Below are 26,089 nucleotides of genomic sequence, written 5' to 3'. Positions count from 1 at the left end.
GTTTCTCGTAACAATTCAAAATGGCGGACGAATTCCATTGTGGTTGTTTATAAACAACTTGAAAACTTTACATTAACTGTTTTGAAACAAAGATTTCGAAAAGCCCTGCAACCGTGTTTAATATCAAGGAATATGAGAGTTGTTATTCACTATATCTCAGCAAAGTCGTAGCTTATTTTCTGGCTAATTTTGGAAGATCCTTGGCTCAGACGTTGCGATCTGGCTGTAGGCTTTATATATCCAACAAAAAGTTCGAGGCAGTTTGTGTGGTTTCTTTGGCACATCGACGATTTTTGAAAGTACAACAAGGTGCTACTAGATCTGACTTTCCTGGAGGTTCTTGGTTCAGAAAAATCCGAGGCGTACATGGCTCAGGATATAATTTTATTGTACACCTACATCCATGAATGATCGACGTTGTACACATTATATAAAATAATATAAGCTTTAAATTACTGGCCTTTGCCATGCAGAGGGGACTAACAGACAAAGAGAGGCGTCGAAGCGCCTCTACTGAGTGTCAAGCTCTTAGGGATTTAGTGAACAAATTGAAGGTGGAGCTTCTGCAAAGCCAGGTGGAAACTCAGAAAGTTAGAGATCAACTCCAGTGTGTTATTTATCTGGTTCGCAGGTAAGCTTAACAAATCAATTCAGTTTGATATATGGCCACATTTTACCACAATCAATGTAGTGAATGAAAGTTTGGGGCATGTCAAAGGAAGCACTGTTAAGAGAGCACTCCCCTCCCCCTCCACCCCCCCCCCCCCTTGCCATTCATTATGTGTCTCCCACATTCACATGAGGAAAAGATTGTAAGATAACCAAGCTGCCATGTGCTTTACCCTGGGTGCCAGAGGTTTTCTTGTACAATTCCTAGTGTCAATCATTCGCCAACAAGTATTCCACCATGCACGCCAAAAGTCCTCTGGTACCTAGGGCTACATGTGCTTGTGAAACAACCTCAACTTCTTAACCAAATTTAAGGCTACACTTAAGTCATGTGACAATCAATTAATGTAAGCTGACAAGTTAGTTAATGCTAAGTCAGGCTCAGTTGTAATTTTGCAGAATAAGGTTTGTACATGTCTTCATTGAAAAGTCCATAGATCAGTATCAGAAACTCGTAAGGGTTGCAGAAATGTGTAGTGTGCATTCACAGCGTTTGAATATTCAGTTTTGCCAAGTACCATATTTGGAAACACGAAGAGTTTGTATGCAAATGCTTTACACACGTAACCACACACGCAACCACATTTTCAGTTTTGCGGTGAGTTACTTGAATTCCGACCTAAACGCCATAAATTTCTTACAGAAACCAAGTGATGTTCTCCAGACTACTTAAGGACAAAAAAACAGGAGAATTTAACCAGATTCAACTTTATTCAACCAAGTTTGTTCAAAAACAAGATTATGCCATCAAGCGTGAGCTAGCGTATTCTGTGAATTCAATCCAAATATTGCAACTTTGATTGGTTAATTTTTTCCCCGATTTTTCAAATATGGTACTTGATGGAAACGAATGTGGGAAGGCTTTGTACAATTGCAAATCATAGGGAGTTACATGTTCCAACCCTTATGGGTTTCTGTCAGTATACAATGCAAGCAGTCCTTGAATTTTATTAAGTATTCCTTGAAGACTACAGACTACAGAAAAGAAAAGAAATATTTTGCCATCAAAAGATGGCAGTGGCAGTGAAAGGTACATACAGTGAAATGTACTGGTACATTGCAGCTCGCACACAGAGCCTACATGTGCACTATATGTGGCTCCTAGCTTTGCCGCTTGATTTTCATAGGATGTGCTACAACTGGTAATCCATGTTTGTTTTACACCAATTCCAAAGAAGAATAGAGAAATATCGCCATGATTTGATTTTTTTTTCTAATTCTTTTTTTTCCTTGTAAAGAGCATGGCAGGGAGATGAAACAGCAACAAGGCATGTTGCAAAAATTGTTGGTAAGTTAACAAAATGTATTGACTAAATTGTTGAATTACACCTACAGGGTGATCAAATGTAATTTTTAAAAGAATATTACCTTATTCCGAATTTATTAAAAGTGTCTTAATTATCCAAAGAGAGACAAGCTCTTTTCGCTGGCACGCATACATGTTGTTGAAAATGTTGTTTCATTAAAAATTAACATTTGCATGACTTACAGGAGTGGCACCACCTAAGATTCAAAAGTCAGAACTAAATGAGTTTACAGCCACACCCAAGGTATGTCAATACTATGTCCAGTCCTTTATTAAAATAATGTAAAGTTGTTTCTATCAATTGAGTTGTATTTTCAGTTGACGAAAATCTTACTTAAATATTTAAAACCATTAAAAATGGATCAACCCATTTTTCATGGAGATTCATCCCTTTCATTGTTACTTTTCAAGCCCATGAATTTTTCATGAAATCGGAACACACCAAATTAAGTGGGTTATAAAATTTCCACCAAAATGTAAACATATAACTTCCATGACTCAAATGGTCCAGACAAATTTATAGAGCTCATGGGGGTGCACCAATATTATGGCCAGAAATCATTAAACCATCTGGAAATTACTTCTGCTATAAAAAACTATCAGTGCACCCTCAGTGCACATCTCAACTGCTCAGATACCTCTTAACTGATACTTCTTAACTGACAAAATGGCAGCTTTCTGGCTGCAACTTGATGTTGTGCGGCGTGAAAATTAACAAATTAAAATTAGGTCCATAAGTTAAAATAAATATGTGTACTTAATAAACAAAAATAAATATCTGTACTTTCTGTGCAACAACGGCAAAGGAGCAAAGGACAGCACAGCAAAGCATTAAGCAAAGCAAAGCAAGGCAAAGCAAGGTATTAATTAAAACAAAGCAAAGCAAAGCGAAAGCGAAAGCAAAGCGAAAGCGAAAGCGAAAGCGAAAGCGAAAGCGAAAGCGAAAGCAAAGCAAAGCAAAGCAAAGCAAAGCAAAGCAAAGCAAAGCAATAAGCAAAGCAATAAGCAATAAGCAATATATTTTTGGTAATGCAATAACCTGACATGAGAAGCACTCATTATGATACTTGGTGGTAACTGTCCAAGGGCACCTGAACTAAAAAATTCATCCATTTGAACAAAGAAAAAGGTATGTACATATAGACCTTGGCTTTTATCTTTTGTTTCAGTCAAGGGCCCTTAATGGCTGGGCCAGGCTGGTTATTGGTCTTCTAAATCGCATGTACTGTGAGGAGGAACTTGATCTGCGGGCCAAGCAGCTTTTGTACATGCGTGACAGAGAAGAACTTCTTGACGAACAGCTAATGTCACACAAGGATGTCATGCAACATCAAACAAATGTGGCTCTTCTTCAAAGCGATACATTACAGCTACTTCAGGTACAAGAAAAATGGACCACTACTTTTAAATATCATCGTGCAACTGACCTGAAATCAAAACCTGATATAATGAAGGTTGTTTCCCCAAAAATTCATTATAACAGCTTTCGTTACTTTACAACGAACCTGCTCCGTTTTCCCAGTCTCTTGACACTATTTGCTATACATGTATCAGGACCGAGTCCACTTTAAGATAAATTGCCATTTATTGACAGCAGACCCGCCTCACAATATTATACAATTTGTAAAACCTTCAGGGAAATGAAACATTATTTTTTTTGGATTTTAACTGGTCTAGACATAATATTATGGAATCTTTCCTGGTTGTTAAAAAGATGTCAAAAACTAACGAATAAAAACCAAACGCTGAGGCAATGTATACTCGCTTCTGCATGTCTAAAAAACTGGAAAAAAAACACGAAATCCTTCGACCCCGCATGCAAGCATGTGATGCGCCCACTAAAGGAGTCCAAAATGACTGCCACGGGGCGCGCTGGCCAGAATTGGCCGAGTTTAACTGAACCACGCCAGCATTACATTTAGCCTCATTTTAAAAAATCGTGTTGTATGCATTTATCATAAATACAGGCCAGAGAAGAGGAAAGGGCGCGTGAGAGAGCAGAGGAACGAGAGCGACTTGAACAGCAGAAACTAGAACTTCAAGCAAAGTTCAGAAGAAGAGTTCCACCGAATTTTCACTCACACAACCTGGCACGTAAGGACAGTGTGCAGAGAGAGGCAGACTTGGATATCGCTGGAAACTTGCTTGTTAGCCCAGTCAGGAGCCAAAATAAAGACTGTGTCTCTTCAGAGTTGGAACATGCAGTAAGTTTATATCTGTAGTTTATTACCTCGTAAAAACTTACTCATCACATTTCGCGAGTCTTTAATTTCTCGATCGGGGAAAAATTTTGCGAGGTAATTTAATTTCGCGAAATTGACGATTCCAAGTCTTTATTTTTCCCTTAATACAATAATTGTACAGTTGCAACAAAACCAATATGCTGCCCTAATCGGCAGCTGTATTTCTCTGTGCGAAGATGATTACTCAGATGCCAAAGAAGATCTTTAGTGTGATAATTGACACCGATTAACATCTAAAGTTAATAGATGATAGCTTCTTGTAGCAGTGCATCTTGCGGTAAAAAAAATTGTTTAGGACCCTTGAAAACAGAGTTACATTTTTTTTCTATGTCCATTAAATTTCACGACGTCAAAGTTTGCGGTCATTATTTTTCGCTGGTCTTTAAGTTCGCGGGTTTTTTTTTTTTTTTTTTTTCAAATCGCAAAAATCGCGAATTTAACAAATGTATGACATCTATTGCATCCTATAATTGGACAATCTCTTTCAATTATTTCGTGCTCAAAACCACAGTAACACTTCATCCTACCACTGCACTAAATTTCATGAAATAGTGTTTTTTACTGTTTGATTATTTTTTTACCTTGCATGCAACTATTCTGTTGAAACATTTTGTGTACATGTGTACTTTGTTTATTCTATTTTCACGTTTTCCCTTATGCAGAGACATACAAATAGTCTTGAAGATCTGGAGGATGAAAAAATTCGTGAAGGTTTGTCTCAACTAACATTTTATTCCGTACAGAGAGCGTTTTGCATTTGCTTTGATTTCACTACACCTGACCAGTGCTATCATGTGTAAATCAAAATAAATGAGTGACCTTAAGTCAAGCTGAACTAATGCATTTTTTAATACATACCTTTTTAGAAGCATCTCCCACGGGTAGTCAAGTAAAAAGCGAACGCAAGGTAACTGGGTGAAATATGTTTTCTATAATTATTATTCTTGCAGTTGCTGATGTTCCTATTATTTTCGTTGTTGATGATAAAATATTGATGCTGTTATTGATTTACTCCTTTGGTCAAAGACTTTAATTTTCTATTATCTTTGTTTCAGAGCTCTGATGATATTTTTCTTACGAGAAGAAGATCCAGCTCACTAAGCCGGTAAGCGCGAATTATCTTTCTTATAAACTTGTGCTACTAAATTTCAATTAAACTCATCGTCAAAAGATGAGCTTTGGGAAGGTACCTATGCCTTCTTCCACGGGGCATGCAGGTATCCATGGCAACTCTGGGAGCGGCAACCACCCACTAGGCACCGGCACACTGACCAGGCCAGTGGAAATACTTACCAGATCCACCAATGAGGGAGGGAGGGGGGTAAGGGAGAAAACAGCAACACTAACGCACGTTTCGGAATTGCACTACCACACGCAGCTGGAACACAAAGATACGTGTGAATCGGAAAAACCCCGTATGTGGAATCATTGCGCATGGTCCACTAATTGCTGACCAGCATTGGCTCGACTTAAACGTAGCCTAAAAAACATTCAGCCACATTAAAATTCAAATTAAATGAAATTTAAATTAAATTAAAATTTAATTACAATAAAATAAAATAATAGTCGTTTCCGTCAATTGTGTTAATTCCTTAAGGCTTTGAGATATCAAATTCAAGAACATGCTGCCAATTTTTTTTGGTAAAACGATGATGGTAAATACTTGTTCCATTTTTACACTTTAACGATGCTATATAAATACAATGTAAACAAGAAGGGAGAGAGGGGCTAACATGACTGGAGAAGCAACTGTACTTGAAATATTCTGATTGTCACGGTTTTACCGTCTAGGGATGAAGCAAATTTACCAAAGGAAAAGAAACAAGGATCTCACGTAGGTGTAAGATAAATGTTTTTCGTTTCAACATAATACTTACATGTAATGACTGGTATTTATCGTTGCCTGAAAACATCAATATTCCCCAACCTACAATGAGTGACAAAAGTCTTGACACATAGTCATTTTCAACCCCCCTTTTTCTAAACTTTTGATTTTGAGCCCTTACAAAATCTACTCCCTCCCCTCTCCCCCCCTCCCCCCGCCATCCAATGTTGTAGTTTGTTTCTAGAAGTTTTTCTGTGCAATCATACAACATTGGATGGGGGTAGGGGGGATTTCTTTGGCCGTAAATTCAAGTTTAGATTAGAAGGGTGAAATAGTGAAAAATTCGTGATTGTGTAATCGATGTGTCAACAACTTTTGTCAAAGATTGTAGCTTTCCAAATTGCGTTCTTGCAGTAAGGTCGTTTGTAATGCACACTGTAGTAGAATTTAATTGTTATAGTTGGCTTGCTTTTTTATTTTTTATTTTTATTTTAGAACAGATTTGTTACTTTTGCCATAATGCCCAATAAAAAAATATCAATTCGAGTTTCTCCCTTTTTAATGTCTTATTTGCATTTTATTTTTTTTAAGCATGTTCGTTCACAAACAGGCGAAGGGACTGGAAAGGGAAGCAATGTGCGGTCGTCTAGGCCCAGGCCCAAAACGGCGGGTATGTAGAACTGAATACAATAATTAAGGGTGTACAGCAACCCTTCATAACGGTATTTGTATATCGACAGCTAACTTCCCCTAAATCAATTAGTAGTCCGATGTAATAAGCTTAAGGGGAAGGGTCTATAAAGCTGATTCTCCAAGTATTTTTAAGCAATGTATGGACACCAATTTGGAAAATCTGTGGTTTGCCAAGCATGAAGGCTTATAGAGTTAGAGCAAAGTTTAGTGCATCACAGTGCAAACGTAGTTGGACTTACCTTACGTCCCCCGCACTTTGCAACCGTTACGTTTTTTGGGCTTGTGAACAATTCCACAATTACCCTTGCTGATCATCGTTTGCTCTTTTGTTTAAGTGTTTCCGTCTTTACGCGCGTTTCAGTTTCGCTAGTCCTGATCATCAACTCTTGGCTGTCGAGAATCTATGATGCTCGAAGACAAAAAAATTCTCTTCCAAAATTCTTTTCACTAACTTTTACTATGTGCTCCTGTTAACCATTTTAAATTCACTAATAGCACCTGTAGTAAACGTTGCCTCTGTTTTAATATTTTAAGCTGTGAAAAGCTCATCTACAGTGGGAAGCTCAGGTACGACAGGGAAAAGGAGACCTTTGTCCGCTCATGTGTCGCAGCCCATGCCCTGGAGCAAGCCGCCTCCAACCTTCAACACAAGTAAAACCAGGAGACAGCTTGATGTCATCGAAAGGGACTTAAAATTAACAACAAAAGCGCTTCAGGATCGACTGGGCATCTCTAAACAGGGCTTCGTGTGAATGGAAAGTATCGCTACACAACGAATTTGACGCACTGTCAATAGGATTTTAAAACTCACCACAAGATTTTTGATCGCAAACCTGTGAATTGAAATTTATGTATCCTACCTGAGACGAATAATTCCGTTATTTATCAGCAAGCTGGCAGCTTTTGATCTTTGGCATGGTATCGTTGAGATGAGCGATGTAACTCAACACTTTGTCAACTCCACGAGAAAGCACTCTCATTTAACCCATAAAAAATAACATACTCGATATGGTTTAGATCTTTTCTCTGCTGAGTGGCTTAAGAAAAAGAATGAGACAAGGGTAGCATCCTTTGGTGTTGCCTATATGGTGTATACTGTAATTAAAAAGATTGCTTCTAATTGGTCACTTATGATCATGACTTCTAAATCTATCGACCGTCCTGTTCACACTTAACGTTTTTTCACTAACTTATCCGTAAGATTGGCTTGCATCATTTCAAGCTAGCTTTTAATAAATAAATCAATGTGAACCGATCCAGATTAAATCACTACTTAACAATAGATCCATTTTCTGAATTTTTAAAAAACGAGCTGAAAGAACCATATCAGTGAAAAACAATCGACCTACACACTTTGTAGTGCTAATTTGTACAACAAAAACGCAGGTCCCTAGTGTGAAATTTTATACTGTTGCCGCGTTCTAAGAATCCTTACGATGCAGAGTTTTGGTTTGCTAATTTTTACAAAAATAGCACAGACCCTGTAAAATTTTGTACTGTTGCCCCGTTCCGAAATTTCTAACGATGAAAACTTACGTTTTGACGAATATCATTGGGCATTGAATTGTCAAAAAGGGAACTAGATGAAAATGAACAATGCAATGTATATTATTGAAGCTACGTATACATTTTCTAAATATAATTAACAATATTATAAATGTGCATCACAATGGCGTAAGGGAGATATTTGACATATACCTGTATGTAAACTGTTTGTTATATAAGTTTTAGGGGGTACAGCTTAATTTTTATTTCTTGTAAATATGTTTACTTTTATTTACCAAGATAATTATCGTAAACCCATAAAGCTCATTTATAAGAGAAAGTTGTCCCAAAAAGGAGAACACGTTGCCATTGTTAGAAATAAAAAAAACACCTTTCATAACGCCCTAGAGTTCAACAGATACGAAGCAAAGTAATACGAAACAACTTGAACACTGAAACAAAAAAACTACAAAACGGTAAGTTCGCTTCGGGCTCCGGAGATAACCAAAACAATAAAACGAACATAACAAAATGCAGCTTTTACAACCCCTCTTTTTCATTAATACATAAAATGTTACCAGGGGCTCCATGTGTACAGTTACTGCTCCGCCCCCCTCCCTTTTCTAGTGTTAATATCTTACTAGCCATAATTGATAACACGCAGGAGCTATCAGTTTATGAATTGAAACTGTTCTTAAGCCGATCTGGTTTTTTGCAAACTAAATTTTCGGTGACTTTTCTGTTCACCTTCATCAGAGTTCAAAAGTTCGTTTGTGCTCGCGCTACCAATCTGATGCGCTTCTTACGTTATTGATTTTAAATTAAAGGCACATAAGCGCGAGGGAACGCTTTCCGTTAGTTTACAGAGTCACTGTCCAAAGCTATCAGTTTATTTAGATGTTAAAGGGCAACAAGGGCTTTTTCAGTTTGCACCTTGTCCATTCAATAAAGCTGAATTACAACAGAAAGTAAAAGAAACGCAAAAAATCCCTCAATGTTCCCTTTAATAAACTACATTTTACATTCGGCATCCACCGATAAAAAGCTGACTCCTGTAGACATAGCGTCCCACAGTTTTACAGTTTGAGTTACTTGCACAATTCAACTACCGCTAATCAATGTGTTAATTTGGATCAGCTTACACAGTTTTACTCCCCGGCCTTAAACAACACAACGAATTCTATGTCAAGTTAAGCAACTGGCGGCTCCACTTCTTCAATAATGATCCTGTTCGCCTGATTGGAACCTGTAAACGCATCGCCGTTGGTGTTAAACGGAACGCCACAATTTCCAACGCTGAAACCAACTCGTACTTTGCCAGCAGCGATCCCGCCACAGTAGCCCTCTATGATGGTAGGACGGTGAATGTTCAGGTTAGTGCCTTGGTACAGGGAGCCGTCAATTGGAGCGGGATCTTTGCACTCTGCATTGTTAAAAGTGAAGTACCACCTCTTACAGCAGCCTGTACAGCCTGTAATGCGAATGTTGCCCATGTAAACCACACGAAGGTATGAGTCACCCCTCAGCTTGACAAAATCGCATTCCTGCAACAGTGCAACACAAATCGCGTAAATGACACGCTAGCTCTAACAAAAGATGGCGTGCCTTCTTATTCCTTTAAGTAAATTATTTTTTAAGGTTCTTCTCCATTAAGCATTGGGCATCCCTACTGCGCATAATTTTGCGCGTGATTAGCGCGCGTCGCATTAATAATGGCGGCATTTTGTATACGGTACTAGATCTCGCCAGAGAGGTAAATCGTCATTTTCTTGAAAACGAGTACGGTAACCTTTATTTTTTTACTGTTGTTTTGAATTGAATAATAATTTCCTTTCTGTAAAATAAATACAGACTAATTTTCATTTTTTTTTTTCGCAAGCAAACATGACTATATTTATGGTGATATAATAAGGAATTATTGGGTATAAACAAGGTGCTGTTACTCCTAAACGACCACGGGTAACCCTAATTTTTATTTCAGAGTTTAAGTTCCTATAAGATAAACAATCAATAGGGAAAGTTTGACAAAAATCTCAGTGCAGGTTCTATTTCAGTGGAATGAAACTTGTAAGACGTACGAAATTATATATGAAGATGTACTCGTGAAAATTATATATATATATCTCAGAGAATTCGCAGAAACCTGGCTGCCAGGTTTTCGCTTGAGCTCGGGCGCAGCCCGAGTTCAAGCCTAGCCAGCAACCTTAACTTGAGGGGGGCTTAACGTCAAGCATGGTACGGGGACCTTGCCCAGGCACTGGGCCATCTGCTGGTGTCCAGCTGGCGGGTAGCCGCCAAAAGCTGGGGGGAGGGGAGGGTGTCACTTTTGACCGCTGGGCCTAGCTTGGTTCCGGCCGCTTTGAGCAATTTTGTGTGAACTTGGATTGCACCTGTGTGGTCTGTGAATATTTTGAATGACACCGGCGTAGGCTTCCCTGTGTGTATATATATACTAGTTATGCAACGCTTTCGAGTGGTATACTATGGAATATCCCACGAGTCACTTGTATTTTCTCGGTATACACACGAGCCTTTAGGCGAGTGTGTATGCCAAGAAAATACAAGTGACAAGCGGGATATTCCATGGTATACCACGAGAAAGTGTTGTGTAACTATTTTATACCATGCCATAGAAAATACGCTTACTAAATTTCGTCAAGAATACAGTTGCAGCGCACTATGGGAAGGTTGGGTTGAATACCGTCGAATATACAACGGCTTTCCTGTATTCTGATTGGCTGTATTTTCTATGGCATGGTATAAATATATATATATATCTGAGCGGATTTGCAAGAACCGGGTCGCCCACAAGCCAAATTACTCCAAGCTGTTTACAAGTCCCCGGGCCTCCCCCCTGGCTAGAGATTGGCATGTCACCAGCCCAGGTGACACCTGACACAGCAGCCAGGTCCCTTCTCAGCAGGGAACCCTCAAGCAATGTCAATCAAAATATTCAACAGCCCCTCACAGGGCATTCAAAATTTAACACAAACATACTAAAAAAATAACCACTCCAAGCTGTTTACAAGTCCCCGGGCCTCCCCCCTGGCTAGAGATTGGCACGTCACCAGCCCAGGTGACACCTGACACAGCAGCCAGGTCCCTTCTCAGCAGGAAACCCTCAAGCAATGTCAATCAAAATATTCAACAGCCCCTCGCAGGGCATTCAAAATTTAACACAAACATACTGAAAATTTAACACAAATGGGCCCAAGCGTCCAAAGACAAACCCTCCCCTCCCCCCTGCTTTTGACAGCTAGTCCGCCAGCCAGGCACCAGCGGATAGCTAAGACCCTGGGCCAGGTCACCAGAGCACTGGTGACGGAAGCCCCCCTCAAGTTAAGGGCACCAGCTGGGCTTGGACTCGGGCTTCGCCCGAGTCCAAGCGAAAACCTGGGCGACCAGGTTTTTGCAAATCCTCTCAGAATTATCAGGCCCAAAACGGCTCCGAAAGGCCAAAGTCACTGGCCAGGGGACCAAACATGCAGGCAAAGTTCTAGCAAGTCGATTGGAGGGGCACCCACTGCCTGATTGGTGCTCAATAATTATCAGGCCCAAAACGGCTCCGAAAGGCCAAAGTCACTGGCCAGGGGACCAAACATGCAGGCAAAGTTCTAGCAAGTCGATTGGAGGGGCACCCACTGCCTGATTGGTGCTCAATATCTGAGCGGATTTGCAAGAACCGGGTCGCCCACAAGCCAAATTACTCCAAGCTGTTTACAAGTCCCCGGGCCTCCCCCCTGGCTAGAGATTGGCACGTCACCAGCCCAGGTGACACCTGACACAGCAGCCAGGTCCCTTCTCAGCAGGGAACCCTCAAGCAATGTCAATCAAAATATTCAACAGCCCCTCACAGGGCATTCAAAATTTAACACAAACATACTAAAAAAATAAACACTCCAAGCTGTTTACAAGACCCCGGGCCTCCCCCCTGGCTAGAGATTGGCACGTCACCAGCCCAGGTGACACCTGACACAGCAGCCAGGTCCTTTCTCAGCAGGGAACCCTCAAGCAATGTCAATCAAAATATTCAACAGCCCCTCGCAGGGCATTCAAAATTTAACACAAACATACTGAAAATTTAACACAAATGGGCCCAAGCGTCCAAAGACAAACCCTCCCCTCCCCCCTGCTTTTGACAGCTAGTCCGCCAGCCAGGCACCAGCGGATAGCTAAGACCCTGGGCCAGGTCACCAGAGCACTGGTGACGGAAGCCCCCCTCAAGTTAAGGGCACCAGCTGGGCTTGGACTCGGGCTTCGCCCGAGTCCAAGCGAAAACCTGGGCGACCAGGTTTTTGCAAATCCTCTCAGATATATACACCCGTTTTCAGAAACGTTTTCATCTACAGAGATATATATATAGGTAGATACTTTTGTTTGCATGCACGAGCGCGCTTGCGAATGTCACACTTTATATTGTTTTATGTGTGATGAGCATCACCTAAGTGAGAAAAACATCCTATTGTGTCTCACAGTAGTACGATTATAAAATATGATGACTTCTCGCGTATATGTGAGAAAAAATTTTTTTGTCATGTTTACTCGCCTTTCATATATAAAAGGGTGGAAGGTTAGCGTTTCAGAACCTGAACAGATATCAGCTGTGCGTCGTATAAAAGAGAAAAAAAAAATAGCTGGCTCAATTCTAAGACAAAACGTTTACAAGCTTTAAAAGCAGTCGCGATACTTGGTAGAAAAAATTTACATACCATTTGTTGAAGCCGATTTCCTCTTACGTGCCGAGCGCTATTCCGGCTTTTTTTGCTCGATAAATAATACTAACTCGTTCGATTTGTGAAGGAATCTGCTGTCGTATGCATCTTCAACTTGGTTGGATGTGTTCACTATGGTTTCTTGGTTGCTTGCACCAATAAAGCCTACGTTGACATCATCCAAACAGATGTCTTCATCGCCAAAATATGCTTTTGTCAGCTCAAAAAGCCTTCCTTTAAATTCGCCGGCATCCACGCACTCGTCGAAGTCTTGGACCATTTGGCGAGTGAAGGTCCGCTTATCACTAGCGTCGTTATATATCCTAACCGTGGTCATGTAGTCCGACATTTTCAAGCTGATATCTGGTCAGGTTCTGAAACGCTAACCTTCCACCCTTTTATATATGAAAGGCGGGTAAACATGACAAAAAAATTTTTTCTCACATATACGCGAGAAGTCATCATATTTTATAATCGTACTACTGTGAGACACAATAGGATGTTTTTCTCACTTAGGTGATGCTCATCACACATAAAACAATATAAAGTGTGACATTCGCAAGCGCGCTCGTGCATGCAAACAAAAGTATCTACCTATATATATATCTCTGTAGATGAAAACGTTTCTGAAAACGGGTGTATATATATATATATATATATATATGTACATGAAGCTGGCACGAAGCGCGGGAAAATGTGCGCGAGCAAGTCACGATTGGTTTTGGTTTGAGTTCTAATTGGCTGAGAAAGTGGCGCGAGAATTTTAAGCCAATCACTAAGCGTAGTAATGCAAAACCAAAGCAAACGCAATTTACTTTCGACACAAGTGAAAACCGCTCTAAAGCTCAACTGACATACAAAAAACTGTGAACAAAGACATGATGTAAGCATGTGCATTTTTTCATTCTTTTTATGACTTACATGCACTTGGCCGTTGTCCCTTCCATCCAATGTGTTATCATGTTTCCAAGCACACTGTTTCTATCGCCGAGATGATCCGGGACAGCACATGGAGGCTGACATTCCTGGTGTTCCTGGGGTACCAGGGGTTCCTGGAATGCCGGGTTGGCCGGGCGGGCCTTGAGGACATTGCTACGGGAGAAATAATAACAAACGTGTTAATTAAATGAAAAAAAGAAACCTAATTTAAGTTACTGATGTCAAGAAGCAAGTAGTGTTAAGTAAGTGATGTTAAGTAAGCGATAAGTGATGTCGAGTCGCAAATGGCAGCTAAAGATTAAAAACGTAAGCAAGCAAGTTATAGTTGGTGTCTTTTTCCTCGATTTCACCGACTTAATAGCGGAGCTCCTGCGCGGAAAGCGCCTTTTTTGGCGCCAAATTGCAGTGTAAGGATTTTTTTCAAAACGGCTATTTTTCAGCTAGTCTGGAAGTTAAGAGTTTCTCCACCACGTGGACGATCACAATGTTCCAATGCCTGCGTCTCTGTTTAATCAATTTCACGTGCTTGCAAAGTGTAAAAACAAAATGGATTGCCCAATCAGAGAGATGCTTTTCATTCCCAAGCTGCGACCAATCCTTAACGTGCAAACCGACTCTGTCGTCCGTGCAAAAGTATTCATCTAGGAATTTTTGCTTTATTCAAATTTAGAAAATCTTTACGACATCGCATATCTAATTAATTTTAGTCTTGAGAATGGCGTTAAGATGATGCCGAAACGTCAACTGCTTATATATATTTTCGCATGTATATATGCTTTACAAAATTTCTTCTGTTTAAAAAAAATTCTTAGGTTGAAAAATTGTATAATCGCCAGAATTTAGAGTTAAAAAGGCCGGAAAAAGAACTATCCGGGGAGCTCCGCTTTTGGGCTTGCCTAAGTCTATATATTAAAGTGTCATCGTTGTACATTATATGTATCAGATAGCCTTACTGATTGTCCATTGCAGTGACACGAACTTAGGAAAAACAGTAAAGCGACGGTTAAAAACTGTTGCTGCATGATGACCACTTCACAACACCAGGAGGACTTTAATTCACACTACAGCTGTAGCTGTTTAATCGTTTGGTCTGTTGAGAGAAAAAAATAATTAATAAAAGACATAATTGTCAACCCTTTTACAAATTTGGCATGTAAAATCCTCCTATATTTTTGTTTAAGATGGGGCAAGATATTTGGATTTCAAGGAGTATTAGTACAGTGGAACCTCGATTTAACGAACCTCTATATAGCGAAGTCCTCGATATAACGAACGATATTCTTCGCCCCAGTAATAGTAAAATTTATGTAAAAGAACCTCGATACAGTGGAACCTCGATATAACGAAGGGCCAAGGGACTGGCAAAATATGTTCGCTATAACGAGGTTTCTTTATATCGAGGTTCTTTTCCATATATTTTACTATTACTGGGGCGAAGAATATCGTTCGTTATATCGAGGACTTCGCTATATAGAGGTTCGTTATATCGAGGTTCCACTGTATAACGAGGTTTCTTTATATCGAGGTTCTTTTCCATATATTTTACTATTACTGGGGCGAAGAATATCGTTCGTTATATCGAGGACTTCGCTATATAGAGGTTCGTTATATCGAGGTTCCACTGTATAACGAGGTTTCTTTATATCGAGGTTCTTTTCCATATATTTTACTATTACTGGGGCGAAGAATATCGTTCGTTATATCGAGGACTTCGCTATATAGAGGTTCGTTATATCGAGGTTCCACTGTATAACGAGGTTTCTTTATATCGAGGTTCTTTTCCATATATTTTACTATTACTGGGGCGAAGAATATCGTTCGTTGTATCGAGGACTTCGCTATATAGAGGTTCGTTATATCGAGGTTCCACTGTATAACGAGGTTTCTTTATATCGAGGTTCTTTTCCATATATTTTACTATTACTGGGGCGAAGAATATCGTTCGTTGTATCGAGGACTTCGCTATATAGAGGTTCGTTATATCGAGGTTCCACTGTATAACGAGGTTTCTTTATATCGAGGTTCTTTTCCATATATTTTACTATTACTGGGGCGAAGAATATCGTTCGTTATATCGAGGACTTCGCTATATAGAGGTTCGTTATATCGAGGTTCCACTGTATAACGAGGTTTCTTTATATCGAGGTTCTTTTCCATATATTTTACTATTACTGGGGCGAAGAATATCGTTCGTTATATCGAGGACTTCGCTATATAGAAATTCGTTATATCGAGGTTCCACTGTATAACGAGGTTTCTTTATATCGAGGTTCTTTTCCATATATTTTACTATTACTGGGGCGAAGAATATCGTTCGTTGTATCGAGGACTTCGCTATATAGAGGTTCGTTATATCGAGGTTCCACTGTATAACGAGGTTTCTTTATATCGAGGTTCTTTTCCATATATTTTACTATTACTGGGGCGAAGAATATCGTTCGTTATATCGAGGACTTCGCTATATAGAGGTTCGCTAAATCGAGGTTCCACTGTATAACGAGGTTTCTTTATATCGAGGTTCTTTTCCATATATTTTACTATTACTGGGGCGAAGAATATCGTTCGTTATATCGAGGACTTCGCTATATAGAGTTTCGTTAAATCGAGGTTCCACTGTATAACGAGGTTTCTTTATATCGAGGTTCTTTTCCATATATTTTACTATTACTGGGGCGAAGAATATCGTTCGTTATATCGAGGACTTCGCTATATAGAGGTTCGTTAAATGGAGGTTCCACTGTATAACGAGGTTTCTTTATATCGAGGTTCTTTTCCATATATTTTACTATTACTGGGGCGAAGAATATCGTTCGTTATATCGAGGACTTCGCTATATAGAGGTTCGTTATATCGAGGTTCCACTGTATAACGAGGTTTCTTTATATCGAGGTTCTTTTCCATATATTTTACTATTACTGGGGCGAAGAATATCGTTCGTTATATCGAGGACTTCGCTATATAGAGGTTCGTTAAATCGAGGTTCCACTGTATAACGAGGTTTCTTTATATCGAGGTTCTTTTCCATATATTTTACTATTACTGGGGCGAAGAATATCGTTCGTTATATCGAGGACTTCGCTATATGTGACCCTCCACGGGAAAACAGTGAAAAAGGTGAACGCACGGGCACGCCAAGATGGCACGCTAAACAATAGGCAGTGTGCAAAATGACACGCCGGTTCCGAGCAGCGTGTCAAAAGGCACTCCTAATTAAAAATTTTCTTCTGTTAGTATCGCACGATAAAAACAAAGGCATGTGTCTTATTGAACATTGTTCCGTGTCGAGCACTGTACTGTGCGAAATGGCACGCCAGCGTGTCAAATAGCACACAATTCAAGTGTGCAAAATGACACGCTAGCCGTGTCCAAGAGTAACGTTTAACTTACCGTTCTCTCTTTTTTCTTTTAAATCCGTGGAACGAACGCAAAAAAAGCGAGCAATCGAGCGTGTAGTTCGGGCGGCGAGCTACTAGAAATAGCTAGCGATCGAGCGCGAAGTTTGAGCAGCGAGCTTCGCGATCGATTGTTCTTTAATTTTGCATTTGTTTCAAAGATTAAAATTTATAACGTTTCACATTCACCTTTTTCGCCCGCGGATTCTTTTTACCCCGTCCACTAGCCCCAGAGTTTCCTAGATGAATATAATTTTCAACCGTCACATTTCATCACTAATTTGAACGATTTCGGTCAAAGTTCCGTTTGAAAATAGGGTCAGTTTCATGAGCAAATTAGGATTTATAAAAAAGGAAAGCAGGTTTCAAATCTTTCACCCTTTCAAAATCGACACGTGTTTATTGCGTCCCCACTTTGAGTCCCCCCAATCAAGTAGCAACTATACATGCTTACATTTCAACAGTACTTTATTGCCTACGTTACACATTCTTACGACTCTTAGCTCTCAACAAGGCTTTCAGCTCAATTTTGACATTTGAATTTTGACAAAACAACTAAGTTAAAGTTCTTGTTCGACAATAAAAGAGTAAAAAAAGTATTCTTATCATGACACGAGCTTTGTATTATACATGCTTCCATTTCAACAGTACTTTATTGCCTACGTTACGCGTTCTTACGACTCTTAGCTCTCCGGTAATAATGCTTTCACCTAAATTTTGACATAACTATTTAGGAAACCTATAAACTTTGACATAATCACTAAGGAAAGTTCTTGTACGATAAGAAAAGAGTAAAAAAATGTATTACTAGTTAAAATCTATCTGTCTTTGTAGTCTGCGAAGGACAGTTCGCCGTTTTCCCCTGCACCGAGTGTTAATCTTATTCTTAACATTTTCCCACTTCTCTGGGAATGTATCCGAGTCATATTTTTGTCGCAGCAACGAATTGCTTGCGAAGTTTACTTGCAATCAACAGATTTCGATGAACTGAATTCTTGCGAGCAATCTATATTTTTAAAGCACAATTAAACATCGTCGTGGTTATGCGAGCTTGTTTGTCTTAGTATGATAACAAAAAAATTGAAAAGCATTTTTTTCTGTCAAGCATGTTTTTCTTTAGATAGCTTTGACCCGTTCGTGCCATAAGAAGTTAAACAGATGTAAAAGTTACAAACGAAGGCTGGTTTGGGAAGTGTGTCTTATCGCACGCGTGCGTGCCATATCGCACGCGTGTCCTTTCGCACGCATGTCATATCGCTCGTTAAGCGTGCCAAATAGCACACTTCTCTTAGATAAAAGCTTTAGCGTACGAAACAATATCAACCGTGCCATTCTTTGTTTCACTTATTAAATATGCGCATATCCGTGCGATGTGTGACACGCTTAGCATGCCGTGCCATGACACGCGTGCCCGTGCATTTACCTTTTTCACTGTTTTCCCGTGGAGGGTCACATATAGAGGTTCGTTAAATCGAGGTTCCACTGTATAACGAGGTTTCTTTATATCGAGGTTCTTTTCCATATATTTTACTATTACTGGGGCGAAGAATATCGTTTGTTATATCGAGGACTTCGCTATATAGAGGTTCGTTATATCGAGGTTCCACTGTATAAAGAAACCTCGTTATAGCGAACATATTTTGCCAGTCCCTTGGCACTTCGTTATATCGAGGTTCCACTGTATAAAGAAACCTCGTTATAGCGAATATATTTTGCTAGTCCCTTGGCACTTCGTTATATCGAGGTTCCACTGTATAAAGAAACCTCGTTATAGCGAATATATTTTGCCAGTCCCTTGGCACTTCGTTATATCGAGGTTCCACTGTATAAATAAATTGCAGCTAATGTCAACCTCTGACACCCACGAAGTATTCCGCATCCACATTAAATTTTTTAGCTTCTCTGTCACAATATAACGCGCGGAAATGCACCACCAGATCCTCAATATTAACATTAATTGGGAATTTTTTTAGAGCATTATATTTGAAGGGTTTCGCCTCAAAGTCTGAAAGAATAAAAAATACAGGGCCGTAACCAGACCTTCGACATAGACGAGGCAAAATCTTGCTAGAAGGTTCTCGGGGCATGCCCCCCAGAAAGTTTGGAGAACTAGCAGCTCTGAAACTCTTTCTTAAGCATTTTTCGTAAGGTTTTTCTTGAAAAAAAAAAAAATCAATCTCGTTTAACTGGGAATTATTTTCCTAACTAAACCTAGTTTGTTTTTAATTCTGGGTTAAATCAAGACGAGGCACTGCCTCGTCTTGCCTCTTGCTAGTTACGGCCCTGAAATAAAATCATTATGAACGACTGAAAACAAGCCGAGGGCGTTGGTTCAGCTGGAAACAATCTCTGTGTTGCCATGAAATTGATTGATTTTGATGGCGCATCAATATTACCATAAGCATTGAGTTTTGAGAGCAGAGTTCTTTAGAGTAAGTTCTTTGTTGAAAATTAAACGAAAATACGAAAATAGCAATGTTTACATTTAGAACAGGACAAATTTTCTTCCCAGCCGAACAACAAGGCGCGGCATCAAAATGAAAAGTGTGGTCAGCGCCAATTCAACTCGGATTTCAACTTTTACTATTTGATTTTTTGAAACCGCTAAACGATACAAATTGCCAACGAACGTCTATAGTGTCATGAGATAACGCACCGATAATTGATATCACACAATCAACGTGCGAAATTTTGGTATTGTATCAAAATATTTGAGACCTTCCAAATGGACTGATGAACCGATGGAAACTATCTAATGTGCTTAAAGGAGCTATGTAACAGACGGCACAAGTTGAAAATAGTAGCCAATTTGTTCGGGTTTGCCATATCGTTTATCATTTTATCATTTCTAATCGTAACCAGTGTTTATTTTCGGTATATATATTATTATTTTTTTAGTGTTGTTTTTTTCGTGCCTTGAAAGCTACTATTTGAGGCTTTCTTTAATTTCTTATTAATTTTGAATTTTGCACGTCACGAAAATAACTCTTAACATTGTTATTTAGCTCCTTTTACGAATCAATAGTATATAATCAGTGAATTCATACATCAGTATTGCGCCGTTCTGAAATTTCGGAGAATCGACTTATTATTTGCAGTAATTTACTTACCTCGGGAAAATCGAAATGTAAACCTTGATTCCTAGGGATATGATGATCCTGTTATAGTTAAAGATCTGCATATAGATCTTATGATTATCTTCCTGTGTTTGGTCAGCTGTTTTGTCTGGTAGATCTGCAATTGGCTACTTTTTGTAAACATTTTGCAACGGAAAAATCTCAAATACCATTTGGACTGTATTATTTACACAACTGTACGTTATCAAAAAAACAGTTTATGGTGATACATTATTATGCGACACTAAGGTATTCATCCTGTAAAGGATATTTAATTGTTTTAATCAATTTTAAAATTTAATCGAAAAAGATCAATTTTCAGTATCATAGCACCTTTTTCAGGCTTTTTACATGTAAGATCAGATCAGATTTATGACACTTCACTTTGATGTTCATGCATCCCAGTCCAGCTATATATGACTGACATATCAAGTTGAATAAACAGATCAGAACGATATGTTAAAAATATAAAGAAAATCGCAGTTTATTCAATTTCGAATCACGGGTAATTCAGCAAACTACCTAAATGAGGTGGCTCTAAAACTGCTTCCCGTTATTTTGTTCAACTTTGCAAAAAGTGGAACAAAGGTATGGATATAGTATTTATTGCCAATTGGGTTTGTTTAATGAAATTAGTGCAATTTGAAGGAACCTTTCAGGATCAAAGGAAAGTTGACGTTTGCCTGTTCAGTTCTGACAACCATCATATTTTTTTTTTTTTTTTTTTTTTTTTTTTTTAATATTTTTAATTTCTTGCCATACAAACATACAGTACAAAATTACAAAGAAAAAAGAAACACTACTTACAATTTAAACATTACTTACAGTCCTAACGCTACTTACTTACACTAATACAATACTTACTTACACTACAACAATAAATTATTACAAGCTTAACATTACTTACTACAAACAAAGCACGTTAAAAAATAAACAAGGTATATTATGCTATGGAGAGCAGAAGAAAAAAGAGACATGCAAAGCAAACACCAGCTTTCTAAACAAAAGGTCAAAAAGCAGGTTCCGAAAAAATAGAGTGACCTAAAATATTTTCGGTGGAGTTTTTTAAAAGGTAGAGTGGAAAAAGGAAATAGTCTAACTTAATACAGGAATAAAGATATTCCATTTTCTGTAATGTTGAGCAAGTGTACCTTTTTTCCTGGCAATGTAAAATTCTAATTTAAGAGTAGCTCTTAATTTAGCCTTAAAAACTGGTAAAGAGGGTTTAATCTTATCAAGCTTACACCTATAAATAAAATATTTTCCAAGAAGAAGAATATGGTTAACTACCATAGAGTCTGTATCGATATCAAACTTACCAAACAAAACATCGGTGAGAGAAAAATTTAAAACTTCATTCTTATGGATGGCCAACCACGACAATACCTCTTTCCAGAATACCTCGCTTGCTTTACAAAGAAACAATAAATGCTCGAGGGATTCATCTTCAGAGTAACAGAAAGCACATAATGGCGAGTCTACAATCTTAAATTTATAAAGTCTGTCATTTGTATACACAATATGGTTTAGTAATTTGTACTGAAAAGCTCTTAACTTTGTATCCAAAGTAACACTAAACGCTAGAGAATAGATTTTCTTCCAATCGACGGAGAGATTTGGATAGTCATTTTTAAATTTCTTTTGGGCAGTAGGAGGAATTACTTTACGAGAAAGAAACTCTTCATAAACTATTTTGGAGGGAATGTTAGAAATATCCAACATTTCCCCCTTTATTGGCACTTCAAAAGAATTTGCAGGGCAGGAGTATGGTTCACGGTATATACTCTCACCCTTGATAATGGAGCGCCATTCCTTTGGAATGGCACTGACTACTCCCATTAAAAGGAAAAATTGACTAGGTGATAGTTTTGACCTGAGAACTTTATCACTTTCCAGAAACGTATTGTCTTTAGAGACTAAATCTCCGATTTTGCTTATCCCACAGTTTATGCGGAAAAAGGCATGATATAAAGATTTACCTTCACATAGAATGTTTTTATTATTCCACAAGTATTGGTTCATAACATCTCCGTACGAAACCACTTCTTTACTTGAAAGAGTTGACCACGCAGCAAGACAATCTTTGTAAAACTCGGGTAAAAATATGGGCAATTTTTGGCAATCAAAATGACACTGCAAAATGAACTTTCCGCCTAGTTTTTTCAAATAGTGGTTTAAGAAGATCTTCCAGGGACTAACATAGTCCTCAATATACTTCTTCACGCACATTATTCTTTGCGCTAGAACCATAGATTCTATATCCAGCATCTTAAGCCCTCCATTTTCAATGCAATTAATCAAAGCTAACCGTTTAACCTTATCCTTTCCTTTCCAAATAAAGCTGTAAAGTTCTTTATTGACTGCCTGTATGAGATCTTTAGACACATGAATAAGCGACGCTTTCGACATAAATTTCGGAATAGCAAAAGATTTAACGATTTGTATCTTTCCTATAAGTGTGAGTCCCCTCCATTTCCACATGCCTAATGTTTTTTTAATAGACTTTATAATTGCCTCGAAATTATCCTTTTTCCTAGAAAGTTGATCATAATCAAAGTGTACGCCTAAAATCTTAATTGAGCGTTTAAATTCATAGGAAGGTGATTCAGACAAATTTTGGACCCCTAAGCAAAAAAATTCTGTTTTTTCCTCATTTAATTTTAAACCTGAGAATCTCGAAAACAGATCTAAATTAACAATCAGGTTCTCATACGAAGACTTATTCCTCAAAAAACATGTCATGTCATCCGCGAAAAGAGAGATTTTCACAACTTCATCCTCAATTTTGATCCCTTGAATCTTGTCATTTTGTCGAATACTGCAAGCTAGAACTTCTAAACTAAGAATGAACAAGAGAGGGGATAACGGATCCCCTTGTCTCACACCACGGTCAACATTAAAGTAACTTGTCGCAAATCCATTATTTATTACGCAACTAGACACGTTTGAGTAAAAGGTGCGAATCCACTGAATAAAAGATGGTCCGAAATTGAATGTGCGAAGGACCTTCAATAAGAATCTATGGTCCAAAGAATCGAACGCTTTCTCAAAATCAATTGTTACAAGGATACCCGACTGATCACTACATTTTGTATATTCTAATACATCACCAATGGTCCTGACGGCGTCAAATATTGATCTTCCTTTCACATAAGCGTTTTGGTTGTAATGAATCAAGTCAGGAAGTATATTCTCTAATCGTTTAGCTAGCGCTTTGGAGGCTATTTTGGTGTCCACATTAATTAAGGAAATCGGTCTCCAATTTTTGATCAGCCTTTTATCTTTTCCTTTCTTTTCTAATAAAGTGATCACCGCTTGTTTCTGAGAGTTAGATAACTCTCCGTGATTATGTGCATAATTGAGACAAGCTACCAAATGTTTTCCAAGAATGGGCCAAAAGGCTAAGTAAAATTCCGTTGTAAGGCCGTCGTTACCAGGTGTTTTGTTCTTTTGAAAACCATTCAAGATGTTGAAACATTCACCGATAGTCAATTCTACCTCACACTTCTCTTTCTGTATTTCAGACAGTGTGGGTAAGGATACGCTGTTAAGAAATGCGTCTAATGAGGCTTCACTTTCTCCAGTAGAGTTCACTTGGTAAAGATTTGAGTAGAAACTTCTAAGTTCGGCCATTATTTCTTTGGGATTCGTTGTCAGAGATTGATCCTCCTTAAGAATCTTTCGGATTGTGCTCTTTTTACCCCTAGAGCTCTCCAAGTTCAAAAAATACTTGTTGCTTTTCTCTCCTTGCTCGTACCATCTTGCCCTTGAACGGATTATAGCGCCTTGTGCAATGTATTCATATTGAAGGTCATACTCGGTTTTCAAAATCTCTAGCCTATTCAGATTATCCGTAGATGGATCCTGGTCACAAAGCTCTTGAAGGATTGTCAATTTTTCCTCTAGAGATGTCAATTTCGCCTTCCTTTCCCTCGCTTTGCGTTTACTGTATGAAATTGTCTCCTGTCTAATTTGAATTTAATGAGATCCCAAAGCAATCTGGGATCTTGTATATCCCTAAATTCGTCAACCCAAACCTGGTATCTATCGTTTATTAGCGCTACATAGTCATTGTCATCTAATAAACTTGCATTGAACTTCCAGAAGGAAGGACCGTGTGATTTTTCTTCTATTCCATTAACTGACAACAGAATGGCGGAGTGATCAGACTTTATGGAAGGAATAATGCTCACCTGATCGATCTCCTCCTGCAAGGCATTATCGGTTAACCAAAAATCAAGCCTCCTTTGGATCACAGGAGTTTTCTGTGTCCAAGTAAAACGTCTTATTCCTGGGTTCCTAAGTCGCCAAATGTCTACTAGATCGTACAGTAAGCAAATATTCTCAATCTGCTTAGCTGATTCCTTTAATTTTGGTTTGCCCCCACAACCATCAAGGTTGGGGTCTAAAATAACATTAAAATCTCCCCCAATGATTATTCTACAGTCGTCATCTATATCAATGTTATCCAATTCCTCCTTGATTTTGTCGAAAAAGTGAGTTTGCTCACTCGTTTTGTTTGGAGCATAGATGTTTACTAATAAAAACTTTTGATCTTGCACCAGCGCCTCGAGAAAAATAAAACGACCCTCTTTGTCCTGCCGCATGGACTTGATTTGGAATTCCAAATTATTTTTAATTAAAACAAGCACGCCTCTGCTACGTACAGAACCATGCGAGAAATACATCTCACCCTTCCACTGCTTTTTCCAAACATTTTCAACTTCCTTAGTACTATAGGTTTCCTGAATAAAGCAAATGTCGACTTGTTGTCTCATTACCCATCCAAATACTGCTTTCCGTTTTTCAAAAGAACGAATCCCACGAGCATTTAAGGATAATAGTTTAAATGCAAAGTTGCTTGCTGTCATGATTTTACCACAACTTTTAGAATTTGTAAAAGGCCACCAATGCAGCTGTCAATGGAATAACAAAAAGCGTTACCTGAATTCATTTCCATACAAAAGTTGTGAAGAAAAATATTGCGTAAAGCAGGCGTTTGTTTGCGGAAAAAAAAAATTAACACTCTCCCTTATTGCATTTGCAATTAACACCCTACAAGACACTAACGAATAACGAAAACGACAGAACATAAAAGGTGACCAGAAACACTGTTGTGCCACCGTAGAACGACTCGAGGAAATTGATTGAAACAAAAAGCAACATAAAAATAAACACAAACTAAATACGAAAACTAAGCGGAGAGGGGAAATGATGATTACAACGGTTATTTGTTCCCCATAACTTCGTCTATTAAATCATAATAAGGAGAAAGCAAGGCCATTTACGACTGAGGCAAGCTTATCTAGTTACAAATTCGCGTTCAATATAAGTTCAAGCTGTGCCTAAATATAGGCATCAAACAATCCAAACAAAAAAGTAAACGTCAATAATTAAAGTGGGTTTAAGTGTCCATCGATATACAATTTATCAGGTTCAGCGCGGCTGAAATACGCGATCTTACCCGCTTTTCTTGCATCGACCAGCTTCTTCGACTGGAGCTTCCTTCGGTTAACTATTTCTTTTGGCAGGTCTGCAGCGATCCTATACCCGGAATCTTTCAACGACTTTCCTTTTGAGAAAACTGCTTCTCTGTCGCTATATCTAAGAAACCGAGCGATTATTGCTCTAGGGCTTCCATCATCATGAGGCTTTCCGATCCTGTGGACCCTTTGAAATTCGATACCCATTGTTTGGACACCACATTGC

General features: G+C 38.6%; 1 protein-coding gene and 1 pseudogene across 3 annotated transcripts; one reads left to right on the top strand and one right to left on the bottom strand.

Annotated features, from left to right (window-relative positions):
* The first annotated feature begins 39 nt into the window (after positions 1–39).
* LOC144649768 (uncharacterized) lies at positions 40–7,824 on the top strand. 2 transcript variants are annotated; one of them, XM_078509351.1, is made up of 11 exons: positions 40–631; positions 1,908–1,957; positions 2,161–2,219; positions 3,145–3,354; positions 3,943–4,179; positions 4,881–4,929; positions 5,085–5,125; positions 5,274–5,323; positions 6,010–6,058; positions 6,635–6,713; positions 7,271–7,824. In XM_078509351.1, exons 1-11 carry the CDS (start codon positions 468–470, stop codon positions 7,486–7,488), a joined length of 1,206 nt encoding a protein of 401 aa, XP_078365477.1. In that variant the 5' UTR covers positions 40–467; the 3' UTR covers positions 7,489–7,824. The 2 variants fall into 2 exon arrangements, with proteins under 2 accessions (XP_078365477.1, XP_078365478.1); XM_078509352.1 differs by having other exon boundaries at positions 41–631; positions 6,010–6,052.
* Positions 7,825–9,185: 1,361 nt separating this feature from the next.
* Positions 9,186–18,922, bottom strand: LOC144649807 (collagen triple helix repeat-containing protein 1-like; annotated as a pseudogene). Its single transcript, XR_013569947.1, has 4 exons — positions 18,885–18,922; positions 14,826–15,205; positions 13,855–14,025; positions 9,186–9,765 (listed from the first exon to the last, which is right to left on the bottom strand). The product of XR_013569947.1 is annotated as a collagen triple helix repeat-containing protein 1-like (transcript).
* Positions 18,923–26,089: the final 7,167 nt, after the last annotated feature.

This window comes from Oculina patagonica, chromosome 4, assembly GCF_052425735.1.
Source record: "Oculina patagonica isolate OP01 chromosome 4, crgOcupat, whole genome shotgun sequence".
In the NCBI taxonomy this organism is placed as follows: Eukaryota; Metazoa; Cnidaria; class Anthozoa; order Scleractinia; family Oculinidae; genus Oculina; species Oculina patagonica.
The sequence above is the reverse complement of the archived record's forward strand: the minus strand, read 5'-3'. Positions and strand labels throughout refer to the sequence as shown.